General features: G+C 55.6%; 1 protein-coding gene and 1 long non-coding RNA gene across 7 annotated transcripts; one reads left to right on the top strand and one right to left on the bottom strand.

Moving 5' to 3' along the window:
* Nucleotides 1-1,119: 1,119 nt before the first annotated feature.
* CIDEC (cell death inducing DFFA like effector c) lies at nt 1,120-5,603 on the bottom strand. 3 transcript variants are annotated; one of them, XM_067540223.1, is made up of 6 exons: nt 5,544-5,603; nt 3,925-4,000; nt 3,554-3,695; nt 3,317-3,466; nt 2,342-2,526; nt 1,120-1,905 (listed from the first exon to the last, which is right to left on the bottom strand). In XM_067540223.1, exons 2-6 carry the CDS (start codon nt 3,975-3,977, stop codon nt 1,737-1,739), a joined length of 699 nt encoding a protein of 232 aa, XP_067396324.1. In that variant the 5' UTR covers nt 3,978-4,000; nt 5,544-5,603; the 3' UTR covers nt 1,120-1,736. The 3 variants fall into 3 exon arrangements, with proteins under 3 accessions (XP_067396324.1, XP_067396326.1, XP_067396325.1); XM_067540225.1 differs by having other exon boundaries at nt 3,554-3,638; nt 5,544-5,580; XM_067540224.1 differs by lacking the exon at nt 5,544-5,603 and having other exon boundaries at nt 3,925-4,012.
* A 3,666-nt stretch (nt 5,604-9,269) lies between these two features.
* On the top strand, nt 9,270-14,449 carry LOC137147835 (uncharacterized). 4 transcript variants are annotated; one of them, XR_010918370.1, is made up of 3 exons: nt 9,507-9,780; nt 11,011-11,227; nt 11,711-14,449. It is a non-coding gene; the product is annotated as an uncharacterized lncRNA (long non-coding RNA). The 4 variants fall into 4 exon arrangements; XR_010918373.1 differs by having other exon boundaries at nt 11,784-14,449; XR_010918372.1 differs by lacking the exons at nt 9,507-9,780; nt 11,011-11,227 and adding an exon at nt 9,270-9,327.
* The last annotated feature ends 11,661 nt before the right edge of the window (nt 14,450-26,110 follow it).

Below are 26,110 nucleotides of genomic sequence, written 5' to 3' on the forward strand. Positions count from 1 at the left end.
GCTGCCTCAGTGGGTGAGCATTTTGGAAAGCATAATTCCCTCCATGTCCGCCCAGTCACAGGGAAGGGAAGGGGAAAGGCGGCTTCCTGTCTGAGACCAATGGGTGATGGCTGTTTGCTGACAAACTCTCACTTACCCCACAAATAGCCAAGGATTATCAAGCTGGATAACTTTTGAAATCATGCTCCCCCTCGCCGCACATCTACTCGCTGAGCGAGCCAGTGCGAGGCAGGTGCAGCGGGGAGAGAAGACGCAGGTTTGCGGATTGATGCAGGAGTAGGTCTACTGTTTCCACACCAATTTGGCAAAACAGCTGCCGGCCTGTCAACGGGGCTTCTGGCTACTTTGTGCTTGTCCAGAATGGGATGAGGCTCCCCCCAGCTCGCTGTAAATAATGTCAGAGTTTGAAGAGAGGCAAAATCCCCTTAACTCTGGCATGGGGAGAGTCTGCTTCTGAGGGAATCCCCTGCAGGGGCAATTTCAGAGCTGTCCCCAGCCCATAAACCTGCAGTCCCCCCACTTTACATTAGAGATGGGGGGGGTGAGTGTCTCTGCCTCCCCAGGAGGTGAGGCTGGTGCCAGGTGCCACTCCCTCCCCCCCCCCCATGGGCTGGACTCTGCATCCCCCACTGGGTGGGAAGTATGGCCATAAACCCTGCTACAATGGAGTTGTGGTTAAGCACAACAATTGGCTGAGGCCAGTTACAGAGGTGGCACAGTTGTCCCTACATCCAGGACATCTACTGGTAGAGTGACATGCTTAGCACTGCATTGCCACACCTTCAAAGAAATCCCAAGCACACAGGCCCCTGCCTGCTAATAGCAATGCAGCAGGAATGGGCGCAGCACACATTGACTCTTTCCTCAAGTGCCACTCACCCAAAAAAGCTTCCCCTACCCTGGCCGTCAGAGGGCAGAGCTCTGGGCTCCAGGTCTGCCGGAGGTAAAGCTCACTGGTGGCCACCTGCATAGTTTTCCCCAGTGGGGGCCATAATGCAGCCCTGTAGCAACCCCCTCTGACAGGGGAACTGAGGCAGCAGGGGTTGTGGCTCTGGAGAATCCAGGAGTAATTTGTTCTCCAGGAGGTGCATGAACAGACCTTCAGCCACTGAACTCTGCAGTCACCACTTCATGGCCTACATCACTCCTTAGCACAGCCATGTGGCTGTAGCGCCTCCCACCGTTAACATGGGTGCAAGGGGCTGGGCTCAGGTCCGGGCAACTCAGCTGTCCGAGGGGCCAGCCCAGCCTAGGCCACCTCAGTGCTTACACCCCCTTTGACAGGAGAAAGGTTGGGGGAGGAAGATGAACAAGCAGGAGGCTGTCAGCTCTAATAGACCATCTTTAATGTGAATAAATATATTTACACAGGAGCAGACCGCCCGTTACAAGGCTGAGAGGAGTCTGGGGTACAAACAAGCTGCAGCGAACCAGGCCAGCTCCGGGTGCAGCAGAAAAACCACACCAGGCAAGTCCCTCGCAGTCACCAGCTGCAGGACGGCTTGGGCTGATTCTGCCAGGCCGTCACACCTGGGCAGAAGGCAAAGTGCACAAGGGAGAGGTCCTGGGCTTCCAGCCTGGCGGCCCATAGGAGCCTGCACGGGGGCCTTCCTCGCCAGGGTCCAGGCAGTGCCGACGTGCCCACTCTCTGCCTCTCGCTCCCAGGCGGATGCAGCAGTGGGGGGAAGGGAATGTGGGGGTCATGGTTCGAGTCCAGGCTGTTGCAGGGCAGACCCTCACTGAAGCATCTTCCTACAAGGGAGGGGCGGGAGGTGCCGCAGAGACGAGGTTTCTTCTTCTTTCTGCTCCTCGGTGGCGTCCAGCAGCTGGTGCATGTAACAGGAGGTGCCGAGCAGCACGTGGCCCGTGGCCTGCATGGTGAAGAGCGTCCAGCGCAGGGCTTCCCTGGGGCAGAGGGAGAGCAGCCTTAGGGTCAGGGCCACCTCCCACCCAGGGCTGGGTGGGCCTCCAGGAGGCGCAGCCGGAGTGCAAGGAGCTGTGCTAGAGGCCAGCACCTGCCTGGGGATTACCCTGCACCACCCTCCAGCAGAGGGGCAGCTGAGCGCTCCGTGCCTGACTCAATCCTTTGAGAGGCAGCGGCCCCTAGACCCCACTAGCTCCCGCCATGGGGTGGGTCTATGGGAGCAGCTAGGGACATGCCTGCCTGAGCAGCCTGCATGTGAGGGGCTCGAGCCCCAGCAGCTCAGTTCCTGGAGGGGCCAGCCCAGCCCAGGACTCTGCTTGACATGGTCACCCCTCCAGTGCGGCTCTGTGACCTGTCCCGCACCCCGGCCTGAGTGGAAGGGAATCTCCCCCGCCTCACCCCCTGCCCAGCACTCACTTCATGAGCCGCTTGGCCCCGTAGCAGCGCAGGTCGTAGGACATGCTGTAGGTGCCGTAGAGCGTGGCCTTGACGTTCAGGCAGCCCAGGTCCTGGGGGCTGGTCTTGTAGAGGTCGAAAGTCACGCAGGCCACGTCAATCCTCCGGCGGGGCTTGCGGGAGAGGGAGAGCTGGTACCCTGCTGTCTGCAAGAGACCAGCCCCGGCATCAGGGAATTGCCACCGCCCGCCCGCTGTACAAGCTGCCCCCCGCGCCCTCCCAGCAGGACCACCACCAGGGACCTTTACAGGCCTCACAAGAGGGGCTGAGCCCTAGAGCCTGCCACCCAGCCTGGCGAGGGGACTCCCCATTCCTTGGTGCACTCTGGGGGGGGAGGGGGGGGCAGACAGGCTTCTGGCTGCAGTCAGTAGGTTATTCCTTCATCATAGGGGCAGGTACAGCATGGGGGGGGAGAATCAGGGCCCCATGGCTCCCCAGAGACCCTCCTGCAGTGGCCTCTCTAGGGGTTGCCATGGCGCTAGTGAACCCATCTGTCAACACTCCCCATGCAGGGGCCACGGCACACTGGGGCTGCAGGCGGCGTAGGGCCGGCTGTACCAGGGTACTTCCCATTGAGTTCCTAGGCCACTCCTGCCCCATAACCTTCCCCCAACTGCCCCTCGTCTCCCCCACTGCTCCAGGAGGGGCAGGACAGAGCACCCTAGGATCTGTGCCCATGGGTGTGTTGGGGCTCAGTGCCATTGACCAGCACCTCACTGGGGCCCTTCTTGACACCCACATCCAGCTGCCAGCCCCCAGGAGGGACCCGGCCCAAGGCAGGGACCCGGCCCAAGGCAGGGGGAGTCAATGCACTGGGACAGCCCCCGCCTGCTCCCACCCCCAGGGCGCTGATCCAGCAGGATGGTTTTAGGGGTGTGGGAGCCAGTGTTAAAGCCAGACTCGCATTCCCTGATGGGGGGGAATTGTTCTGCTCACCTTGGCGGCCCGCCATGTTTGCCCGGGGCCCAGCACCATGAACACCGTGCCCTCCTCCAGCGTCTGGAAGAACTCTTCCGTCTCCACGCTAGTGCCATCCTCATCGAGGACCAGCGTGATGGCACCCACCATCAGCAGCGCAGCGCGGACCTGGAAGGCAACATCACAGGTGAAGGGGGGGACGGGCAGGGTAGGACACCCCCACCCCCCCCCCAGGGCCAGTTCCCCCAGCCTCACCTTGTCGAGCAGGTCCAGCAGGCTCTCTGCCACGATGCCCTTGCGGAGGCTGCGGTCCCAGTTGCAGATGCGGTAGGGCCGGGCTCTGGGGACAGGACAAGACAGCAGCTGCTGGGTCATGGAGGCACTGACAGAAACACACCTGGAAAAAGGGAGGGATGAGGCCCGGCTCTGCCCCACCAGCTGGGCAAAGACCACCACGCCCGGCAAGCGAGGTCAGCCACCCACTGAAAGCAGAGCCAGTTAAGGGCTCCCCCACCCTGTGGGTAGAAAAGGCAACACCCCCCCCCCCCACACACACACACACACACACACACACCCCTGCCCCCCAGGTGGGCCCTAGGGCAGGGTCTCAGCCCCCTGCCGCTTACCTGGAGAGGGAGCTTGGCGACAGCAAACCCAGCGACTTCTTGGCATAGTCCATCTCGGTGATCAGCACAGCCTGATCTGAGAGGGGAGCCGCAGATCAGCCGGTGAGGTGGAGACATGCCATGCACAGAGGCCCTGGCTTCCCCCCCCCCCAGCCCCACCACAGCAATCAGCCCCCCAGGCACTGCCCCTTGGGCACCTTCACATCTGTACTGGAGATGCCTAAACTGACTGGGCCTTTAACCCCTCACCGACCTGTTACCTTCTTCCCCCAGCCCCATGAACCTGGTGCTCTGGCTGTCCCACGGCCAGGCAGCCCCCCAGGAGAGGGCCGGGCATAGGGTACTCCCACCTGACCCACAAGTGCCCCAGTGCCGGGAACGCCCTGTGCTGCTGGCTGGAAGAGCCCTGGGCAGCCGTGCCCTTTGGCCCGGGAAGGGCTGGGTCTGGGCTGCTCCCGGGACAGAGTCTGCCCTGCCAGCTCAGCGCTTGTGCAAGGCAGCACGTGGGGAAGCCACTCCGCCGCACAGGGCTCTGAGCCAAGGTCCCTGGGTCACGCCCAGCGCCCGCTGCCTCCCCTTCGCTCTTCACAGGGGGGCTGCTTTCAGACATCTCCAGCCCCCCCCACAATTCTCCCTGTAGCACATTCACCCCACTGTCCTCCTAGCACCTGCTGCAGGGCCCATCGCAGGGCTCACTGCCCCCCTCACCTGCACACAGCTGGGGTGGAGCCGGGGCAGCCCTTTGCCCCAGGATGCCAGGTCAGGCAGCAGCTCTCCACCACAGCCTAGTGCCCCCAGGGAGGGGCTGGAAGGCATTTGCCACAGGGCCCCCCCCGCCAGACTGCTCTCTTCCAGCAAAAAAAGTCTCTCCCTCCCCCCACCCCAAGCCATGCTGCCTGGGTACAGACCCCTGCACTCTCAGCCATGCCGCCTCTCTTTGCCCCACCCATCTCCCCAGCAGCATCAAGACCATCCTTCCCCTCCCATCAAGACCCCAGCCCTCCAAGTGACAACACCCCAGGAACCCTTGCTCCACACACCTGGGTGTGGGGTCAGGAATGTGCAGCAAAGGAAGGGGAATGGAAGAAGAATCCTTCCCCCTCCTTCCCCGTAGGGGCCACACTCAAGACAGGGGGTCTGCTGGGACCTTCCCCCAGGCACTACTACAGCCCCACCAACATGGGCTGTACCCCTTAGCAGAGACAGTTGCTTCTCAGCCACACAGTGGTAGGAGCAGCGGGGCTGGGGTGCAGCCAGCATCCTCTGCCCGGTACCTGCCTTACCCACTACTGCAACCATCTCCTGGATTCACCCAGCTCAGATCTTTGCCCCAGCCCCACATCGTCAGGCTATCAGCCCCGCCGTCCCACCCTCAGACAGGACTGTGGGCAGGCTGCCAGGAGCCCAGCCCTTCATACCCAGGGCCTCTGGGCTGCAGTCTCTTCCCCCCCAGAGCCATCACTGAAACAGCAAGCAGCTCATTAGTGCTGCAAGAGAAGATATTGAGAATAGCCCCAAGCAAAGGGTGGGGAAGCAGCCTCTGCCTTGAGAGGACCCCCACCTCTGCCCAGCTTCCCCCCATCATCCAGTCAGCGACATAACCCCAACCAGAGACTTACCTAGCACAGGTGTCTATGACCCAGCCAGCAAACCACTGCAGCTTCCCCTTCAGTGCCGCTGACTCAGCTTATATCCCAACCAGGAACAAACCCCTCCCTCGTCCCGGGCTCGGTAGCCAATAGGCTTGCCAACCCTCCAGGAGTGTCCTGGAGTCTCCAGGACTTAAAGATTAATCTTTAATTAAAGATGATGTCACAGGACGAAGCCTAAATTGACAACCCTATTAGCCAATCGCCACCCGACAGTCTGGACAGGCAGGGGGGGGCAGCCCGTAGCATCTGCCTGGCCAGCTCCTGGAGGCCAGGGCATGTCTAGGAGGGGTGACAAGGATGGGATTGCCTGGGGCGAGGAATCCCTGTGCCCCCTGCATCACCGCGGGCATGTAGTGGGGTGGGCAGGTTGGGCCACTCGCTGTCTGAGCACTTCCTCAAAGTGCCGCCCTGCACTCGGTAATCCCGGAGCATCTCGGTCTCCAAGGCCGAGCGCCACGTTCCGTCGCCCGGGTACCCGGGTGTGGGCTGCATCCAGTGCTAGCCCATTGGGGGGCCCTAAGCTGGACTATTTTGGGGGGCTCCCCACACTAATACTTCAAGGGAGCCTCTTGAGCTGCTCGGGGCCTTAACCAATTGCTCAGTCTAGTGCCAGCTCTGACTGCACCCGTCTGATTCTCCACCAGCCTGGCCAGATAGCGTCCGATCTCTTACTTTGCCCCTCAGCATCTCAGTAACAGAACGACCCAGACGCTTCAAATCTGCCCCGTAGGTAAAGTCACTGGGCTGTTGTGTATGGGGCTACATGGGAAGGTCTTTTTTAAGATCAATGGTCATTGGCCCCTATTCTTCTTCCTGCGCGTTTCTCCTTCAGCGGAAGCTGATAAATAATGACATCAGGCAAAAGCTGTCTGTCTCTGACTGAGGCTGGTGGGCGTACAGACAGCCACGTTCAATTAAACTGGCTCTTAAAGATGTATTTGATTATTTCTTTTTTTTCATTTTCTTCTGCTCGTGGTGTCCCTCCAGGGCAAGTCGGGTTCCTGGCGAAAGAGGAACATTCGGGTGTGAACAATAACGGGGATGAAACGATTATTTATCCTAAAAGATCGAATTCAGCTCTATCCTATGAACAATAGTTCAGCGGGTTTTCACTCTGCGCACAGCCTGGGACAGGCAGAGTTGAGGGGGGCTGTGTGTGTTGTCAGACTTTCACATGTTTGGACCACTTTTCAATTGAACCTTGACTGTGAATTTCCTGGGTTTATAGTGCCTGGTTTGGGGTTAATTGCAACATCCCCGTAGTATAAATTGCTGAGACCCGTGACTCCATCTTAATACAGGGCTTATGTGGGAATGTAGGACTGATACAGCACCATACGTGTGCATGGGGCTGTATAACTAACACAGCCTCTGCCCCAAAGCCCTTTGAGCTTCAGACAGGCTGGATCAGGGGACGCTGGCTCCCTCCTCTTGCGCACATCTGCACGGACAGCCCTGGCATGCTGAGTGGCACAGCTCCATCTTTTCCCTGCTGGGGAGCCATCTCCCTCCCCCCGCGGTGGATGCATTGTTGTTCTTCCCACGTGCCGCTAAGCTCCGGCTCTCTTGGAGATGTGCCCATAGGTTTTCCTCTCATCCCCGCTGATGGACATCTTCATTTGTTTCCTGCTGCTCTTCCTTCCAAACTCAGTCCACCGTCTCCTGGAGATGGTCTCAGCACGCTGAGGCTTTTCTGCACCCAGCAATTACAGTTGTCCAGGAGGCTGATTGGGTATTGGCCCAGGTGGGGAGGGCTGCAGCATATGGCACTGGGGTTTCACCTCCATGCCAGGCAGATGCCAGGGACCAGCAGGTGCCTCTGCTGGGACCCGTGTGTGTTGGAGCCCTGCAGGTTGATTACCGCTGGCTCACTGGGGCAGACGCCAGCTGGCACGTCAGGGAAGGGGGTGCGGCTCTTCGGCAGAGGGAATTTGGGCGTGGGACAGGCAAGGCCCCATAGAAGGAACCCTCAGGGCAGCCAAGCCGAGGGCAGAGGCTCAGGCGATGGGGTCATGCCGTGCTGGTTTGGCATGGTTCCCTTTGGTAGCAAACCAGACCTGGGAGAGGTGGCTGTGACGCAAAACGGGGAGCTGCCCTTAGTGGAAGCTGGCTGAGGACTCCCCCATCTTGCTGTTGGCTAGTGGCCTGGTTTGTAGGCCTGGGAAAGTCACAGGCCCCACTTTGCCATTGCCTAGCTATCGGCCCCAATCCTCGGAGCTATTTAGGCGCCTAACTTGTCTCAAAATCAGGGGACGTTAGGAGGCAAAACAGGGACCGGGGCCATGCGCGCTCTGTATCCTTTCCCCCATTGCTAAAAGAGGCGTAGCGTCTGCCTGAGCATCGTAAGGGCTGAGCACCCGAGTCCCATTAGCAGCCATCACCGCAGCCTCTTGTACCCAGCGGGCCCGGGTACCAATCTGGGGCACTGTGGTTAACCTCAGGCCTTGCCCATGGCGCGTGAGGTCTTGGCTGCGGGGGACACGTGAGTGTTAAAGGAGATTTTCTCTAATGAGCCTGATCGTGCAGCTGCCCTTGTGCCCACGGCTATTTCTGGAGCGGAGCTGAGGCTGACGTGGAGAGGGAGACGCTCCCTCTGTCTTTCTCAGCAGAGGAGAGCTGTCAGCAAGAAGAGGGTGAGGAGACACCCAAGCAATCAGCAGCTATTACCAGCACCTGCACTTTAGATTAACTCAACCTCTGAAGAGAGGAAACTAATAGAAGACTGTTATTGCCAGGCAAGACCATGGCAAGGGAGAGTTGCAGGGTCAGGATGGCCTAGTGGTTAGTGCTTTTGATTGGCCAGTTCTGGGCTCTCCCTCCCTTGGATGTGGGCTGCACCCCCGGGGTTCTCTCTTTTAGCCATGGGCGGGCGCAAATAGTCCCAGAACCCAAATAGAGCTTGGTCTGAATCCTTTCTCCCTTTGCCTGAGTGTCAAACCCTTCCAACCCCACAGGATTTCCTTCCCCTTTCTCCTCCAACAAGCCTTCACCAGCCCCTGTTGTAGCAACTGAACCTCTGTAGCTGTTTTGAAAAGAGGCGGTAACTTTTCCCTTTGCTGTGTTGTGCATCTCCTGCCCCCCGGTCCAGTCTTGCAGGAGATCCACGAGGAGTTCTATCCCCTTGGTGGCCACCATGGACCTGGTCGCTGAGACCAGCTTCTAGGTCTGGAGGAGGCCCTGGTAGAGGACCGGCAGCTCCCCGCTCACAGGTAGCCGCATGCAGTCCCTGGTTCCCTGTGCTTGTTATGCTTTCAGCCCAGGGAATTGAACAGAGCAGGGGTTTGTGACCACTCTGCCCTTCCCATATTGCTACTTGGGAGGCGTTTCCTGATGGGGGGGTTCTGCTGGGGTCAGAGTGTGGCAAAGGGGGTGACAGTATGGAAAGGTTTGAAAACCAGTGGCACAGGGTTGGGCTGGCCCTTTACGGGATTTGGGCCCAGTCCGTCTTGTGCCTGGTTATCCACTCTCAGGTGATGGGTTTGGGCCTGGGGTCAAGGGTATGGCCCCCAGGCGTCATGTGATGGAAACCCGGGGTGAGGCTCCCTAGAAGGGGAAAGACCAGGGCCAAAGGCCCTCTAGAAAAGCCGATGGTTGATAAGTCACACCTGGGTTGAATCAGGTGCTTTCCCCATATAAAAAGAGCAGGCGGGTGCTAGGAGGCTGTAGGGTGCAAGCTGGGTTTTTTAAAGGTGGGGAAAGCTGTCCTGGTCTGTATGAGACCCCTGCCCAAGTAGGGAGTGAGATGATGACTGTATGAGTTTGTATTATGTTGTTTGGGTTGAATTAAGAGGGGGGGATGCTGAACTGGGTCTGGGGACTAGAAGGCTGGTATGTAGTGGGAGATTAAAAAAACTAGACCCAAGAGTGGATCACTTGAGCTATTGTTAAAGGGAGTGGCCCAGGGGGTGGGTGGGAACAGAGGCAGGGTACTGTGGGGGTATCTATGGCCCCATAAGGGGGTGCTTGGGAAGCAATCAGTGGCCACCCCGTTACAGAGAGGCAGAGGAGAAGCACAGCCTCCTGCTGTGACATGGTAGCAGGAAGTGCTGTGATGTAGGCAGCTGCTGTGGGGGCTCTTGCCTTCTCTCCCAGCCCAGGTGCAGTGGTGTGGTGTGGACACACCTGTGGCCAATGAGCTGGCTGAAGTCCAGTGTAACCAGTTTGACTGTTTCTCTGGGGCAGTGAAGAGTGGAAGACTCCATGGGTGAGGACCAAAGAAACTAGCTGTTGATGCTGGCCTTCCAAACACACCCCTCCCCCCCCCCGGCTGGATGGGGCAGGGGCAGACAGACAGGTGCTTTTGTAGCAGGTGTGTCAAATCTAACTGGGGGACCAGCCAGGGTGAAAGGAAAGTGTCTCTCTCCTGCAGCTAATCTGAAGAGAGAAGCCCTTATGGGGGGGGATGTAGAGGCAGGGAAACGCATGCAGCTGTGCTTCTTATGTTGTCTGGCTCTGTGTATCACTCTAGACTTCCCCCAAGAAAGTGGCTGAAATCCTGTGTGTTTGCTTTCACGGTCACGTTCCCCTAAAGAGAGAAGCTGGGCGGTCTGAGAGCCCACGTGGCTGCAGCTCTGGAAGAGGGCCCAGGCGGTCTCAGGGGTCAGTGCTCATCCCAGGAGCTAGGCAGCAGGGTCTCAGCCAGTAGTCGAGGGTAAACTCGGGCAAACTGTTCCCCTCGCTTCTCGTCTGGGGAATAGGGAGTCTAACCCTGCGTGCTACTGCAATAATAATTGCACAGACTATGCCAAGGGCTGCCACCCCTTCCTTTGCCCAGAACAATCCTCTGGTGGGGGGAAGTTTCCAAATTTTCAGCAGTTTAGCAAACCTCCCTGTTCTCTGTCTTGACAGCAAAACCACAAGCTTATCAACAGAACACTTGTCTGCACCATGCTTGGCAAATATTAACTGATTTGCTCTCAGGATGGAGCTTGCCTCCTCTTGCAGACGAGGCAGAGAGAAGTCAAGGGACTTGCCTGAGGCCATAGAGAGAAGCCAGAGTCAGACCTGGGACTAAACTTCAGGAGTTCCCGAGTCTCAGTTCTGGCCTTGTTTCACTAGCCCTTGCTACTCTGCATGGTTTCTGCAGGGTGTTTTTCTCCAATATCTTTCTGCTGTTAATCATTTCTGAGTTTCTTTTGCCTTTCTGTTAAACTGAGACGTAGCAAGCTAATTGCATCTGAGTGCGGGAAGCTAAAAAGATTAGAAATCTCGATTATGGGGATGTAGAGACATGCAAAGCACCAGTTAATAGGCTTGCTTTGGGAAACAGCTTTCCTTCAGCAAAAAAAAAAAAAAAAAGTCACTGCATACAAAATAGGAGCGCACTTCCACACCTGAATGGTACAATCATTTCATGGTGCAATCCAAGTAAGTGTGTCTCAAGAGCAGTACTGCTGTTGTGAAAATGATGGAGATTTGCTGCTTTTCCTTTCAGTAAGTGCAAGGCCGTAGGAGTATTTAAGGCTGGCCTTTACAGCTGTAACCATCTTCAGGCAGCTGCAATTCTGTCACGCAGCCGGTATTGATGAAAGCAGCAGAAATGGATGAAAGGAGGAAAGAGCCAGCAATGCTTATTGCATGATTCTCAAACCTGTCCTATTTACAGCCTCCATTTCCCTGATCGCACATGATTGCTTCCTTTAAAGCGGTGGGTGAGTTTGGATCCGGCTCTCTTCTATGGGGGTTGAAATCTGTTTTCTTTCGCAAACCATTATGAATTGAGAAAAGGCTTCTCCAGGGGATTTCACCTCATCTAACCCTCCAAAGAAAGCAGCCGATGGCACACCTCTAATTAAGCAGCCCAAGGTTGCTTTGTTCCATGTTTTGCTCCTGATGTCAACAACCTCCCCCCCCCCCCGAGTGTCTGCGTTCCTCCCTTCCTCCGGGTTTGCAGGTAGCTAGCCGAGATCTAGGGATGCAGCCACCGACAGCAGTTTCTCCAGTTGTCAATCTTAGCGTCAGCCTCCACAGGGGGTTGGCCTGAATCTAAGGGGAGAAAGGTCCGAGGAGGGCGCCCTGCTGCCTCACCTGGGAACTGTCCAGTCAAGAGGAAGGTGGTGGAGATGCAATGGGGGTGGGGGTGCAGTCTCAGACAACTTGATTCAAATGGACTCCTCTGGCCTTGCTCTCTTTAGGGCTTGCTCCCATGGACTGGCAGAGGAGGGGACTGAGCACCCTGCAGAATCAGACCCTTGGTTTCTTTGACAGCCCGAATCCCGTGAATTTGCACCAGGCGAAGTTGGCATCAGCTGGAGGACATGCCGTTGCAGCGGGAGGGCTCCAATCCTTAGCTGCTGTACGTGGCTATCGCTGCAGGAACTTCAGAGCAGCGGTGCTGAGCGGCAGCGGCTGGGCGTCTGGGGCAGTGCTCCCTCGCTTTGCTTTCTTGTTAGGACTGGGTGGAAACACACATCTCTACAGCTCCCCTCCCTACAGCTAGACTGGAGGAAGTTGTAGGCCAGTGTCCATGGCAGAGTGGGGATGGGTGGCGCACTCTCCCTGCCCCCAGGGGCCTGGCCCGGGGCCCAGCCACGTCCCCAAATGTTCCTCCATGCCCCCGGTGGGGGGGACGTGCCCCACAATTTGAAGACCTTTGCTGTAGGGCATAGACAGTAGGGAACAGCATCTAACGGGCTCTCTCCACCTCCACCTCTGGTGCTGAGAGTCCCCCGGAGGGGGGGTCGATGTCGCTGCCGCTGGGGGTGGGTAGGGGCCAGAGGAGGGAGCCTGGGAGCCCCTGCCCCTAACAGCAGCTGCTGGAGGGTCTCTGGGCCTTTATGTACACAGGCCTGGAGTAGCTCTCGCCGGCTGGTGGTGGAGCTCCGGCCATGGCTGTGCTAGCAGGGGGGGCCGTGGGTTGATTCTGTTTGTCAAGGCCACCTGCGCGGGTCGGTGGTAAAGACGCTCGGCCAGGTTCAGTGTCGAAGTCCCAGCGCCCTGCAGCAGCTCCAGGGACGCTAACACGCCGATGCCTGCCCCAAGGTCCGAGCCCAATCCGCGCACCAGGATGCTGCCCCCTGGACCAGCCCAGAGATGCTCCTTCTGGGACTCCTCCTTTCCTGCATCGATACAGACGAGCAGACCATCCTCATCCGTGCTGCTGCCCTCCCCTCCTGCTGCGACGAGGGGGCGGTGTGTCCCTGCACCGGCTCCTGGCAACTTGAACGCCCGGCGTTTCTCTGGCACTGCCCTCTCCAGTCAGCACTGGGCGTCCCTGGTGAGCTGACCCCGAGGGTGTTACCGTTCTGCCAAGGCCAGGCCTGCCCTGGTTCACCTTCTCGGCTACGCCTGGGGCTCCTACGCTCCCCACAGCAGGAGCTGCAAGCCGTGGCTGGCCACGCTGCGTGGATTGGGGTCAGGAACTGAAGCCATGTTGTCAATCTCGCGCTACATCTAAGGGGCTTTGGCCTGTAGCCGCTCTGAGCTCCAGTAGCCAGTTTCTCTCCGCTCAGTGGAGGCAATCCTAGTGGTGCATTTAAATGTCCCTTCAGGACCCTGCCTTGGCGTGTGATGATAAACAGAGAATTGCCGCGGGAAGGAAGTGTGCTGCCGCCTGGGGAAGGTGTAAACGCAACGTCCGACGCTGCTGTCCAGCTAACGAGGGGCTCGTGTGAGAGGGCCTCGCCCTGCGGTGTGGAAATGAGCTTGGCCACACGCTGCTTCTGTCCTTCCCTCCATTTGATTAATTGGAATAAACGTGGGTTGCAGCTTTCCCCGGCTGGCAACCGCTAATTCTAGCTTTCATCCGAAAGGATGGGCCAGCCAAAGAGCCTAATAAGGTTGGCGGAGCCACTACAATGCTTCCTGCCTTGGCGCGTTTGATTATAAATATAAAGGGCGGCAAACTCGGCCCCACCCCCCAGGCTCAATACGTTGCCACCTGTTTCTGGAGGCAGGCTGCATCCTCTCAGCCACGCTTTGTGCAGTTAAATAATGCAGCCGGAGCCCGCGAATAGCAGCCAAGGGAGCGATGCTCGCAGAGGAGAGCGGAAGAGACATTCAGGAGGTGTGGGGGTCAGGGGAGGGTTGTTCCAGCTTGTGGAGCTGCAGAGGAGAAGGCTCTTGCACCCAGGTTAGACTGGGATGAAGAGGAGGCCAGGACAGAAGAACTGAGAGGGATGGACGGAGGAGCCTGTTGGGCGGGGGGGATGGACTAGGACATGTATCCAACTGCAACCTTTCTGTGTCTTAAACAAACACATTTTATAGCAGCCCGCTCTCTCCAGGAGTTCTGGCTCCTTCGAGGGTGATGCAGCGCTTCTTAGAGTGCCGTTGGTTTATCGCTCCCTTTGGAGAGCCGCTGCAAATGCCTGGCTACGGGGTCAATGAGTTATTAGCCAGGAATGATTCAGCCAGCAACCGTCTGCCCTCCTCTGTGTCTACGAGCACAGTGGCGCTTGCTAAACCTAGCTGCTTCGCCCTCTACATGCCAACACCCACCCCTTCCACACTGTCCTTTCCGCTGAAAGGTTGTCCACATCTTGGTGAGCCCTCTTTGCTACTCCCAGGTCTCCCTGTTTTCCAGCTGTGTCAGAAAGCAGCAGACAAAATCATCTTCTTTGTCCACTACTGGGACCATGCTACTCCCTTCATCTTCCCCCTTCCACTTGCTCCCCTGCCCCGTCAGTCCCTGTGCTTCTCTTTAAGGCTTTGCCTCTATCCCCTACCCTCGCTATGAGAGCCGGTGTTGCTGTTGCGTCTAGCTGTGATTCTGGTTTCTGGGTGTCACACCTTTTGGCCTGGAAATTCAGGACGGAGGAACTTCTCAAAGGACAGATGGTCATGGGGATTTTCCATTGCTTCTTTCTGGTTTCCCTTCACCTACAAGAAGCCAGCTGGGCGGGGAGTGCGCCTGTGGACTTTGCGTTATGGCCCACCCCTCCATAGCCAGTTTGGCTCACAAATCCCAGGGTAAGTTTGCAAAAATCACAAGTCAGGCAGAAAAATCTCATGGGATTTTTTTTTTTAAAGACAAACCCTGGGGCATTCATTTTCTTTGATTTCTGAGAATTTTGAATGCACCCGGGTCACGTTTTCAAGGCTTTCCCCATTAGGAGTGCTAGAAACGTCCTTTTTTTAAAAAAATTTCCTTTTAAAAGAAAACTGAGCTCCTCACAAAATAACTCCGCTGCAGCTGCTGAGGGTTTATGATAAAACTACCACAATTTGGCACCCCTGTGTTTGCAGAATGGGGAGTAGGAGGGGAAGGGGGGAAGGAATCTCTTAATTGTAAACTGATCACACGTGATGGGGCTACCTTGTTAAGAGACGCTCCCCCGTGATGCTGTTTTGTCTCAGTCCCTTTTCTGAGCAGAGCTGCACTCGGCGTTAATTGCAGCAAAAAAAGCCCTGCGTCATCTTCCAAAACTCATTCCGGTTTTCGTACAAATGTTCCGTAAAATTCCAAGAAACGGCAGCCTCTTTCCCCGGAACGACCCACCGGCGCCCCGAGCCTGGGCGGTGACATCTGCCCCCGCACAAAGCGAGAGGTGGCTGCGTGACTTAGCTGGGAAGCCGCTATCACAGCAGCGAGAGAAGACCCCCGGCAGGACCGGCGCTCCATTGTGCTAGGCGCTGCACGTGCCCCACAGCTCCGGCCATCTCTCTTTTGCTCTCGAGATGGCATTCCTGCATTCATAGGGAGACCAAGCTTTCTCCTCCCACGATCTGCTTCCCCCTGCCGTGGTTCCTTGCCTGGTGAAATAACGGGAGGGAAGGGGATTGATTTCTTGGACTGAGGCTTAGGAGTTCAGGGTCCAGTTTTCTGGCTTGGCCACTGACGTTGTGTGTGAGGCTGGGCAAGCTGCATTCTCAGGAGCGCTCACAATCTGATAGGGGGAGCAGGTGGCTGATTATTTTCCACTCTCTAGTCTCTGATTTGCCCCTCCCAAATCAATTCTGAACTAGCCACGAGCGGCTGGGGGGCTGGTTCGGTGACACCTCCAGCCCGTGACCTAATGGAAACGGCTCATACAGAACAGGGAGGAAGGTGTCCCTCGGCGCAGTCACTAACGGGCTGCAGCGCTCTGCAGAATCCCCTGGTGACTAAACTGTTGCCATGCAATTAACAGCGAAGCGGGAAGGCCAGGGCTGCCCATTCCTGCAGAACAAGCTGATCACTGAACACCTTCCTGATGTTAAATTTAGATGGCCTCTCCTCCATCCTGCTCATTGGATGGCCCTTCACGCAGCCTGGACAGTGATACTAGAGCGCTCCCCTTGCTTCGCTCTTCGGTTCTTGGCACAAGCCTGGCTCTGGCTCCTCTGCACGGGGAAGCATTTCCGCTGGCAGGAGTGGAAACCAGGAAACCAGTTTTGTGTCCGCCAATGTCAGGCTTGACTTAAGAGCTGTAACATTTACCTTGTGTGGGTTTTGCCTCGGGGCTGGAGAGATGAGGGGTGAATTTGGCCATGAACCTACTTAATATCAGAAAAAAGCAACGCTGGAAGGGACCCTGGGAGGTCAGCCCTCCTGTTCCCCCTGTGCTGATGCAGGACCAGGTTATTCTCCCTGCCTCTCGGCAGGCAGGTGGGCAGCTCCTGTTGCCCCCGTTTTGCAGATGGGGAGACTGAGGTTCAGAGGGGAAGAGACATGATGGAGAGTTTTCAAGTCCTCAGGGGCACTGCCAGTGGGAAGGCAGCCTTGCTAAGGTCTCCTTGATTTCAGGGGGACTTCAGCAGCTTCAGGGCCCTTAAGAAGAGCTGTCCTATCAGACCATCCCCTCCATCAACTTCTCAAGCTCAGTCTTGAAGCCAGTTAGATTCCCCCCCCCCCCCCCGCTCTCCTTGGAAGGCTGTTACCTTCCCCCCCAAATCTGGAACCCTGGGACTAAAGCGAGTGCGTTCCCTGGAAAGGAGGGTCACTTGAGAGAGCTATTAAGTCGTCATTGCCATCTTGCTGTTTTTATTTGGGAAGATTTCCGCAGGTTGGAAAGCTATGGGGCTCTTTGTCACGGATATGGTTAAATCCATGGTCGCGCTCCATCCTCTTCCTGGCTAGGTGCTGGCGGCTTGGGTCAAGTCCCTGCTCCCCTATGCCTCAGTTTTCCCATCCGTGAAATGGGGTTAATGAATCCCAGGGTGTTGTGAGGAGCTGGGAGGTGCTGGGGAAGGGTGGGAGGTTATTAGCTTCGGCAGCCAGAGCAGCAGGCCCAGGAAATGTGCCAGGCAAAGCTGTACGAGGCAGCACGTGGAGTTCCTTGCAGGAGATAAGCCAGCTTTGTCCTGCGGTGACCCAGGAAGGGAGAGGGGTCACCAGCTTCTCTGCTGAAAGCCACGTAGCTTTAGCGACTCCAGGCCAGGGAGATTTGCGGCTGGCCAGCAGAGCCTAGAGCAACGTGCTGGGTGGGTCAGGAAGATAAATGGCAGCCTGGGATTAGTGCATTCTCTGGCATCGAACTGGGATAATGCTGACACCCCCGGGGACTGCAGTGAGATGGCGTTGGGGCAGATGAGGGAGGAGAGTGAAGCAGTAGTGAGCGAGAGCTGTCCCCCCCCGCTGCGGGCATGCCTCGCAAACAGTCAGAGGTTGGTCTGCCCAGGGTGAGGTGATCAAACAGCTGCACCGGTCTCCAAGTGGGATGGGGCTGGTGCCAGGGTCTCCTTAAATCCAAGGTACTGGAGCTGCATAGCTCCCTGAGCTGTCTGGTCGTGTTTGCACCCACGGGCGTCCACACAGCCTGAACTGGCTTCCCGAAGTCCTGCCCCAGCCTGCCCTGGGTTCAGCAAAAAACCGGAGTGGGTGGACTCCCGTCCAGCCTTTTGGTTGATCCAGAGACATGGTCGGATTTGGAAGGGGATCTATCCAAGGCAGTAATAATACCCAGCTCTTATCTAGTGCTTTTCACCTGTAGATGTCCAAGTGCTTTCCAGAAGAGGACGGTATCGTTATTCCCATTTTAGGGGGGGGGAAACTGAGGCACCAAGGGGCAGTGACAGCAGGCCAGTAACAGAGATGGGAGCAGAAGGTTTTTGGGTGTCGCACAGCGTTCTAAAGCTGTTCCTGTATTGTGATGCCAAAGGGGACGGGGGCCCGGCAGCGGAGAGGGTTAGCGCCAAGTGCTTTCTGCCGAGCGTTGGAGGTGTGGCAGGCTGAGATCAGTGTGATGGTGCGGGGAGGGGCATTGGGGCAGGCAGATCTCTGTGGCCGGGCAAAGGGCAGGGTGCAGAGTGGCTGCAAGAGGGAAAAGCTCCACTGAGGTAGCAGCTAGAGGTGAGCTCCGGCTGCACACGTCCAATTCTTGCACGGTGACCAGGGACCTAGAGGGCATAAGGGATGCATAAGGGTTACAGAAATCCCTGGGTCTGGGATTTACATTCTAGTTCACCAAACGATGTCATGGGAGGTCTCTAAGGAAAGCCTGTGTCACTCTGGTCATCAATGTACTTGTGAAATGTACAGACAGACACTGCAGAAGGAGCTGTGTGTGTGTGTATACTGACAATTATGTTCTTAAGGCATGCAGCTGGGGGGCTGGTCACCAGGCAAGGTGAAAAGCCGGGTTTTCTCCAGGCAAGAGCTGTTTATCCATCTCTCTGTTCACATGTAAACTGAGCATTGTCTGGTTCCCAATGGCCAACCATAAGCTTTACATCAAATCATAGAAGATGAGGGATGGAAGGGACCTCAGGAGGTCACCTAGTCCCACCCCCTGCTCAAAGCAGGCCCAACCCCTAATGGAGAGCTGGCAGGGACTTCAGAAGATACTCACTGGATATAAAGACAGAGTGGGGCAGGAGATCCTGCCTTGAGGTGCACATCAGAGGTTTGCTCTGGTATATTTGCAAGGCACAGAGGACACCCTGGCATCCTTCCACCTCGGAAGTCACTGGGCGGTGAGTTTGCTTCATGAAAAAGGCTTGATTGAAAACGCTGGCGAGAACTTTGGGGGAGATCAATCCCTTTAGAGGGGAGGATAACGCGTTAGTTTAAGTTTAGCCTCTCCAACGCATGCTGGGAGTTGGTTTTATACGGAGCCATTTGAGTCCAATATTCATGCTCCCTCTCACTAAATCTGTTCTTGGATGATCAACTTATTCTTCTTTTCACTGTCGATCTGTCGAAGTGCAGGGTGTTACGCAGCGCTGTGTTTGAAGGTGTGACTAATGAGCTGCCGTGTGCTGTTCCGCTCTGGCAACAACCCCGGGCGTGGGCAGGGGAGAAGGGGCTGGATGCTACAGGGAACACGTGGAAGAGGCGGGGGTTTGGCTTGTGCCTATCACTCACCTGCACAAAGAGAGCGAGGTCTGCGGAGGCCTGGAGGGCAAGGCTTGTGCTGCCAGAGCTGATGATCTCTGGGAACCGATCTGCGGCAGGCCCACAAGACTTCCTCACGCTAAGGGCAGGTGGTGGTGAGGAGCCTCCCAATGACGGGTGCCGCGGGAAGTGTCTCTCGCACACCTATGCACGCTTAGGCCAGGGTGTCCAGATCTGGGGAAGGGGCTGATGGAAGGGGCAGCATTTGCAAAACTCAGAGCTGGGTTTAGATTTCAAATCCCCTGCAGGTTGGGGAGGTTGGAATCTGGGAGGCTGGTTCAGGCCTATCCCTTCGGGTGAAATTCAGCTGCGTTAACAGGGCCCTGCACCAGAGCTGCGTACCAGGTAAGACCACATCTAATGCAGACCTTCTGCAATATCACCCTTAGCTTGTAAGCTCCTGGGGGCAGGAGCTGGATCTTCATCGTCCCATGTTTGTGCAGCACTGAGCACAATGTCACTCAGCTCCTGAAAGGATGGCAGAAGTGCGTGTGCACGTGTGTGTGTGTGCACACGTGGGGGGGGTCCTTTGGGGCCCAGTGTAATACAAACACTGCATCATCGCAGTCCTCCCTAGCACCCACCTCCCCAGGTGTGACCGATCCAGCCTGCAACTAGAAATGAGAAATCACGCTGGGAACATTTACTAAACCCTAATCATTTTTCTTAAGCCCTTTATCTTAATTCACATTAAAACCTTGAAATTGGCCGAATATTGAAATGCGCTGGAATAAAGGCAGGGGGAGACGATTTGTGCAGCCGAGTGGAGGCTCTCTGGGAGAACGGTGGAATGATCTCCCAAGATGAAGGGAATGATAGGGCCTGGACCTGCTGGAGAAGAATTCAAAACTCAAAGCTGCGCTGCCAATGAGATCCTTCCCCTGGAAGATTAGCCTTCCTTCAGAGACTTCCTGCAAACTGGGGGAGGGGGAGGAGGGTGGGAAAGAGCCTTAAAGGAGAAAGATTTGCAGTAAACCTTAATTCATCCAAGTGGCTTAGCGATTTAAAGAGGCGCTCGCTTAGTGTTTCATGTGGAGCAGGGTGTGTGGAGGAGCCGTCCAATAGTATCTGACCAGGAGATTAACCTGCGGGCATAGAGATGAAGTTAACTCCTTCTAAGTCATCCACCCCTCCCGTCTCTGGTGCTCATGTCGGCACGTTAGGGCATCAGAGTCTAAGCATGGTCCTGACAGAGCCAGGGAAAGCCCCAGGCTGGGGAGCTCACTGGCACAGGTCTCCCTGGGAGTACAGGCCCAGGCTGGCTAATACAGATGTGTTTTCAACTCTAACCCTCCTTAAGAACATCAGAACGGCCACATTGGGTCAGAGCAATGGTCCATCTAGCCCAGTATCCTGTCTTCCGACTGTGGCCAGGGCCAGGGTGCTTCAAAGGGAATGAACAGAACAGGGCAATTGTCAAGTGGTCCTTCCTATTGCCCATTCCCATCTTCTGGCAAACAGCTGGGCCCCTTCCCATCCAGACCTTTTGCCCCTTCGGGGGGCTTCGGGAAACAATGTGGGGCATTCTGGCTGTCCCCTAGCTAGCCAGGCAGATGGCAGCTCCCCCTTGCGACTTTACTCAGGGCTCCCTTTTGCTTGTTGCTGGCAGGAGGCTAACGATCTATCTCACCCAGCTACCAGTGTGTCCACAAGGAGACTGTCTAGACTCTGGGTATTTAAACCTACAATGCAGAGATGGACTGGTCCCGAATCTAAACTCTGGATCTGACCCAGGTTGGGAAAGTCCAAATTCTGAGATGAATCGAACCCTCATCTCTAATTCAGATGCAAGCAGGGCCTGAATGAGCTCTCCCGTGACACCTAGTGGTGAGCCGAGGAAAAAGCCTTCAGGGTCAGTGTGTGTTTGCATAGACACGCCTACTCTGCCTAGGCACGCAGCTGATGAGCAGCTTTGCATTTTGGCAGGTTGTGGGTTACAAATCACTCTGGTATGTGAGTCCAGGGGTAATGACGTGTTGTTATCCTGATGGTATGAATAAAGGGCAGCGGACCTGTGCTTAGCATGCCCTGAAGGAGGGGGTCACCCTCAGCTGAACCTCACTTGCTAAGCAATAGGTAGAGATGTTGAATGCTAGCGGGGTTGAATGTGGGGGTGGATTCTGTCTGAAGATGTTATTCAACCTGCCCCTCTCCAGCATTTAATGACAGCTCATTAGGGTCTGTTGTGAGACCTTGTTTCCAGGTGGTGATCCCTAGAGCTACTATGTAGGGGCTAAGCTTTAGACATTGTATGGGGGCAGTGAAAGATAACAGACTGTACTGGTTGTGAGGTTCTCCGCTCTCCGCGCTGAAATCATGGAGAGCTGGGTTAAGTGGCTGAACCTAAGAACATGCTGTCGAGGGAGCGGTGAGCAGCTGTGAGCTAACTGCAGAGATATTGTTCAATGCCCCCTTCCCCGGCCGGGCTGGGAGGTGAGCCCCATGAACACACCTCTGAACTCCGGGTCGCTGCTAACCAAGGACAGCAACTGTGAGTGGGGTGCAGCAGAGGGGAGGGATGTGTTAAAGGAACATTCGTTCATTGGACTTTCCCACCTCCAGGTGGGAAACTGAGGCAAAGGATGCTGCCCAACGCACTGGGGGGTCGGGTTTGCTTATGGTCACATGCTTTTGAATGTGGTTTTGTGATGTTTGCCCAAATTAATGCCGGGTTCCATTTCCCTTTTATTCAGAGTTTTATGCACCAACTCAGTGCTTGCGAGTGGGGAAGGCATTGCCTTTTAGAGACACGAGGGAGTGGAGGGGGGATGTTTAATTTCCCCAGATTAAGGGGTAGGGACTCAAGCTGGTTCTATTTTCTATTACGAGGAACCCTGAAACACCAAACTGGGCCCTGGCAGCTGCTTGACTCCACTTGGCAGGAGGATTACAAGAGACAATTCCACCGTTCGATCCGAACATTATTTGTTTTATGCTAGCTGAGCAGATCAACTCCTCTGCTGTTATTCTGATTATTCCCCGATGGCCAGTTAAGGGCTGAATTGATCTAGACTTTGCACTGGTGAATCTCGCCTTCCGTGACAAGGGGAGAAATAATGCAGCCGTGTCAGCTCTTTCCTTCCCTCTCCCAGTGAGATGTGCTGCTCCCACTACCTGGCTACAAAGACTCTCAGCTAAAGCACGTAGGAACCCAAGCGTGTTTATTTTTTAAGCATCACCAGAAAAGCTCCTTCTCCAGCCCCCCCGCCCGCAGTCAGCTGCAGAAAGGAATTTTGATGGGTCGCTTTTGAGAGACAGTATTCATTATTCAGGTTTTTTTTTAAAAAAAAAAAAAAAAGCTCCCTGAGTTTTTAGCAGATATAAATCACTTTGGCTACAATAACCAAGACTAAATAGCTTTATAAATGTCCAATTAAAAGAGAATCTCTATGAATGCGGAATGGGAATCTGCGCTAAATGGGCGAATCCATCCTCATTTTATTCCAATCTGAGGGCGGCATAAATAAGTGATTTCTGGCTTCACTCGGAGTTTACCGAGTGAATTATGTCTGGAGAGAATGAATTTCCCCTCATGCCCTCTATGAGAGGAGAAATTGCACACTGGCTGAGATGATTAGATTGGCTGAGGAGTCACTGGAATGAATCCTACACCAATATCTGTCTGCAGGCCTCCTCTGCTCCCACAGACCACACAAGAGGCTGGGGTGTAGGGGGTCTGGAAGACTCAGGAGGTTACAGAGTCAAATGCCGCAGGTATGGCAGATGCTTTGGATTGGGGTGTCCCAGGTAGAGAGCCAGGAGTTTGGGCATGAAAGGGGAACAGGTTTAGTGCTCCAAGGGGGTCCGGAGCCTCCACCATGGTCGGGACCAGATTTTTAAAGATATTCGCGCACCTAAAGGTGTAGCTGAGATTTGCAAAGCGCCTCCGGTGAGTGATGGAGGCAGCTCTTCCTGACTGGAGCGACCAACGGGAGGTTCCTGGAGCTGGCTGGCTGAGCAGCTTGCACCTAAGAACATCAGGACTTACATGCAGCGTGGAAATAAACAAGCCAGGCTGTGCCGGCTCCCGTGCACCCAGCTTCTCTCGGGCCCCAATACCAGCTCCTGCTCGGTCGACGGATGGGGCAGTGCCGGTGTCCATGGTGGCATAGAGAGAGATTGTGGACTGCATGGAACAAACGCTGAGGCCCTGGTAGGGATTGAAGCGCTCCTAGAAGAACTTGGCATTACAGAGGCATTTTAAGCCCTGCTCTCACTGAAGTCATTGATTTCTGGGCAAGCATGGTCAGGCTACAAGTGAGCAGTGGATCTTATCATGTGTACTATGACCCAGAGACTTTCCTTGTTCCCAGGTTTGGGCTCTTCCCCCGCCCCCCCTTTTGTGCCCCCCGCGCCCGGCTGTCTCAGTCCCAAAGACTCCAGAGGCAGGGAGGATCCTCTGTACAACGAGTCATTAGCAGTCAGCTTGGAAGCAGGATGCCTGGGTGGTGATGTGTCTGTTACCGGACACATCGGTTCCAGGCGATCGTCTTTAGTCAAGTCACCCGCCGGTTTCTCAGCGATGGCAAAAGACAGGCAGCTATAGCTCCTGCCGGCTAAAGGGGTACGGGACGTGGCTGTGACTACATTAAAGATGGGACCAGGTTGCCAAGTCCAGAGTGTGCTGCTCTGGGGGTTTGGTTCAGCCCATTCTAGAGAGAAAAGGCAGCTATGCAGCTTAGAATTGGATCAGAACTTTCCTATGGTTCAGGGTTATTTGGATCAGGTTCCCCTCTAATAGTGATTGGAAACTGGGGCGTGTGTGTGCGCGCAATAGAAATATCTATTCCAGGGAGGGCCCCAATATGCTCTGTTTTCAAGGCCTGGCAGCAGTTTTTCCCTATTCACGTTTCTCCTAAATCTTCCCCCTACAGGTGGCTAATCCAAAATGCCAGGTTAGCAGCTGTTCCAAGATCAGTGGAGACCCGCTAAAAAGCCAGGTAGCGATCGTGCGTTCTCCCAGGGGGGAAGGAATGAGTCAGGCTCTGCCAGAAAGACAGTACATCCGGTGTTTTTATTTGTAAATGTCGTCTCATCTACCAGATGTCAGTTAAATTTTTATTTTGCATTGATATATGGCTCAAAAAGACATGAGGGGGTTTAAATTAAAAGAATATCTGCTCTAAAACTGATACGCCTTAAAGGATCAAGCAGGGTTTTAAAATCTAAGTTTGCTTTTTGTCATCAGGGCTGTTTATTACTCTCTTGCCCTTGTCTCGGATGGGGCATTATACAGACTGGTCAATTTCATTCCTAGTTCTTGTGTCCCTAATCCTGCCCCTTCTCACTCCCACATCTCAGGGTCCATCACCTGGGGACCCACCCCTACAAAGCAGGGTGCGTTCTTTGCCCGTTAAGTGCCCGATCCTTAGTTACTCCCAGGGCCAACTTGACCAAGGCAGCCTGTGATTTGAGTGCCTCTGATTCTGGGGGTCCGATTGCCAGAGGCGCGGCGCGGCCACAGCTCACGTCCACCTGCGTGAGGATCCATGGAAAGACTGCAGGATTTGCAATCAGCCGCTGTAACGTTGTGGGGTGCAACCCAGACCAGTGAGAGGTTGTCACTGCTTGGCCTGTAACCCCAAGTGCCTTAAACTGCTCTGCTGCTGTAGCTTCCCTGCGGGATGCTCTCAGCCAGCATATAAGCATGCACTGAGCATCTGTGTCTATGCTGAGTTCAGCAGCTCCGATTCCAGCCGCCTGCTTGTCCACTCCACAGTCACCCTCCAATCTTGGCCAGCCAAGTGACTGCAACGCACCCCCAGCCCTGCGTTTCCCCAAAAGTGAAATATCCATCCCTGTCCTGGAACGTTCAGAGGACTAATAAGGGCCATTGCGTCTGTGAAGAGACAAAAGCACAGCAGCTTGTTGCTTTATCTGGAGGTAATAAATGACTTTCAGCCAAGCTCTGTACAGGGTTGATTTAGAAGAAAAGCACAAGAAGTTTCGGATTAAATAAAGAGAGCGGTTTGGAGTGAGTTCTGGACAGGGGCATTGTAGCAACCAGCCAGGTCCCCCAAGGCCAGTGGAGTATCATGGGTCTCTGGCACCCAGGGGCCAATACTTACATTTGCGCTCCCTCCCCCTCCCCCCCCAATCGGCAGCAGCGGTGGCAGCGCCCCACATGGGGAGTCTGAGGGCCTGTTTCCCACTCTCCCCTTCTCCCTCCCCCCACCGTGGGGGCGACGGTTGCAGGGGGGAGCGGGAGTGGGGGAGAGCGGGAAATGGGCCCGCAGACCCCCCCCACGCGGCGCTGCCACTGCCACCGACAGAGAGGTGCAGATGTAAGTATGAGGGGGCTGCCTGGCAGCGGGGCTGGGGAGTGTGATGGGCTCTGTCCCAGAGCCCCGCCTTTGGCTGCTTGGCCCCTGCGCAGCCGGGATCCCCGCAGCTCCCTCCTTACGCCCAGCGTGGGGGCAGAGGGGCCAGGTCAGCATAGCCACCGGGGATGTCAGTGGGGGGTGGCTCCTCCAAGGAGGACCCTCCACCCCGGTACCCCACTGCCCAAGCCACTGCCAATTACTGGGATGGGCTTCCAGTTATTCTGCTTGCTGCTTTTAGCCATTTTTAGACCTCTCTACGCATGAATAGGCAAATGGGTGGGGGGGCGATCAGACTGTGAACACGTGAAATGGACTTGACTCTGCATTCTCTCTCTCTCTCTCTCTCTCTCTCAATATGCTGGGGCGGATGTCTGTGAAAAACAGGAAGCCTGAATATATTTTAGGGTTTCAGTGATGGGGAAATTATGACTAGACGTGTAGCTTAAGAGTGCTTGCTTAACAACTTTTTTTTAGTGACATGTCTGTAACTCCTGCTCCTGTCCAGTGACTGGTCTGTTTGGTCAGCTGTGATTGATTGACACGTCTCTGTAACTTTTGGGGTATAAGAGGGAGGTAGCGAGTCTGAGTCAAGCGGACAGATCGGGGACAGATCTCCAAGCACAGACGGAAAGACCGGCCATCTGGAAATCTGGGCCTGAATCACCCGAAGACTGCCTCTGACTTGTGGGGTACCTATCGGTGTGAGGTGTTCTAATAACCTGTTGTACAGGTATGTGCTTAAGGCTGATAAGTGGAGACTTCTGGGAAAAGCATCTCAATTGGAATTGCTGGAGACCAATAAAGTTTTAAGTTCAGAGCACTTGGTTTTGACTTGTCTGTGCCAGCCATATAGCAGGCAGAGGTACTGTGTTTCCTTTGGTTCGTTTCCTGATATTGACTCGCAGAGACTAGAAGTTACTGGGTCGGGGCACCCTGGGTAACAGCGCCAGTAAAAG

Source organism: Emydura macquarii, unplaced genomic scaffold (assembly GCF_026122565.2).
Source record: "Emydura macquarii macquarii isolate MOO-44397 ecotype Brisbane River unplaced genomic scaffold, CSIRO-AGI_Emac_v2 contig_561, whole genome shotgun sequence".
In the NCBI taxonomy this organism is placed as follows: domain Eukaryota; kingdom Metazoa; phylum Chordata; order Testudines; family Chelidae; genus Emydura; species Emydura macquarii.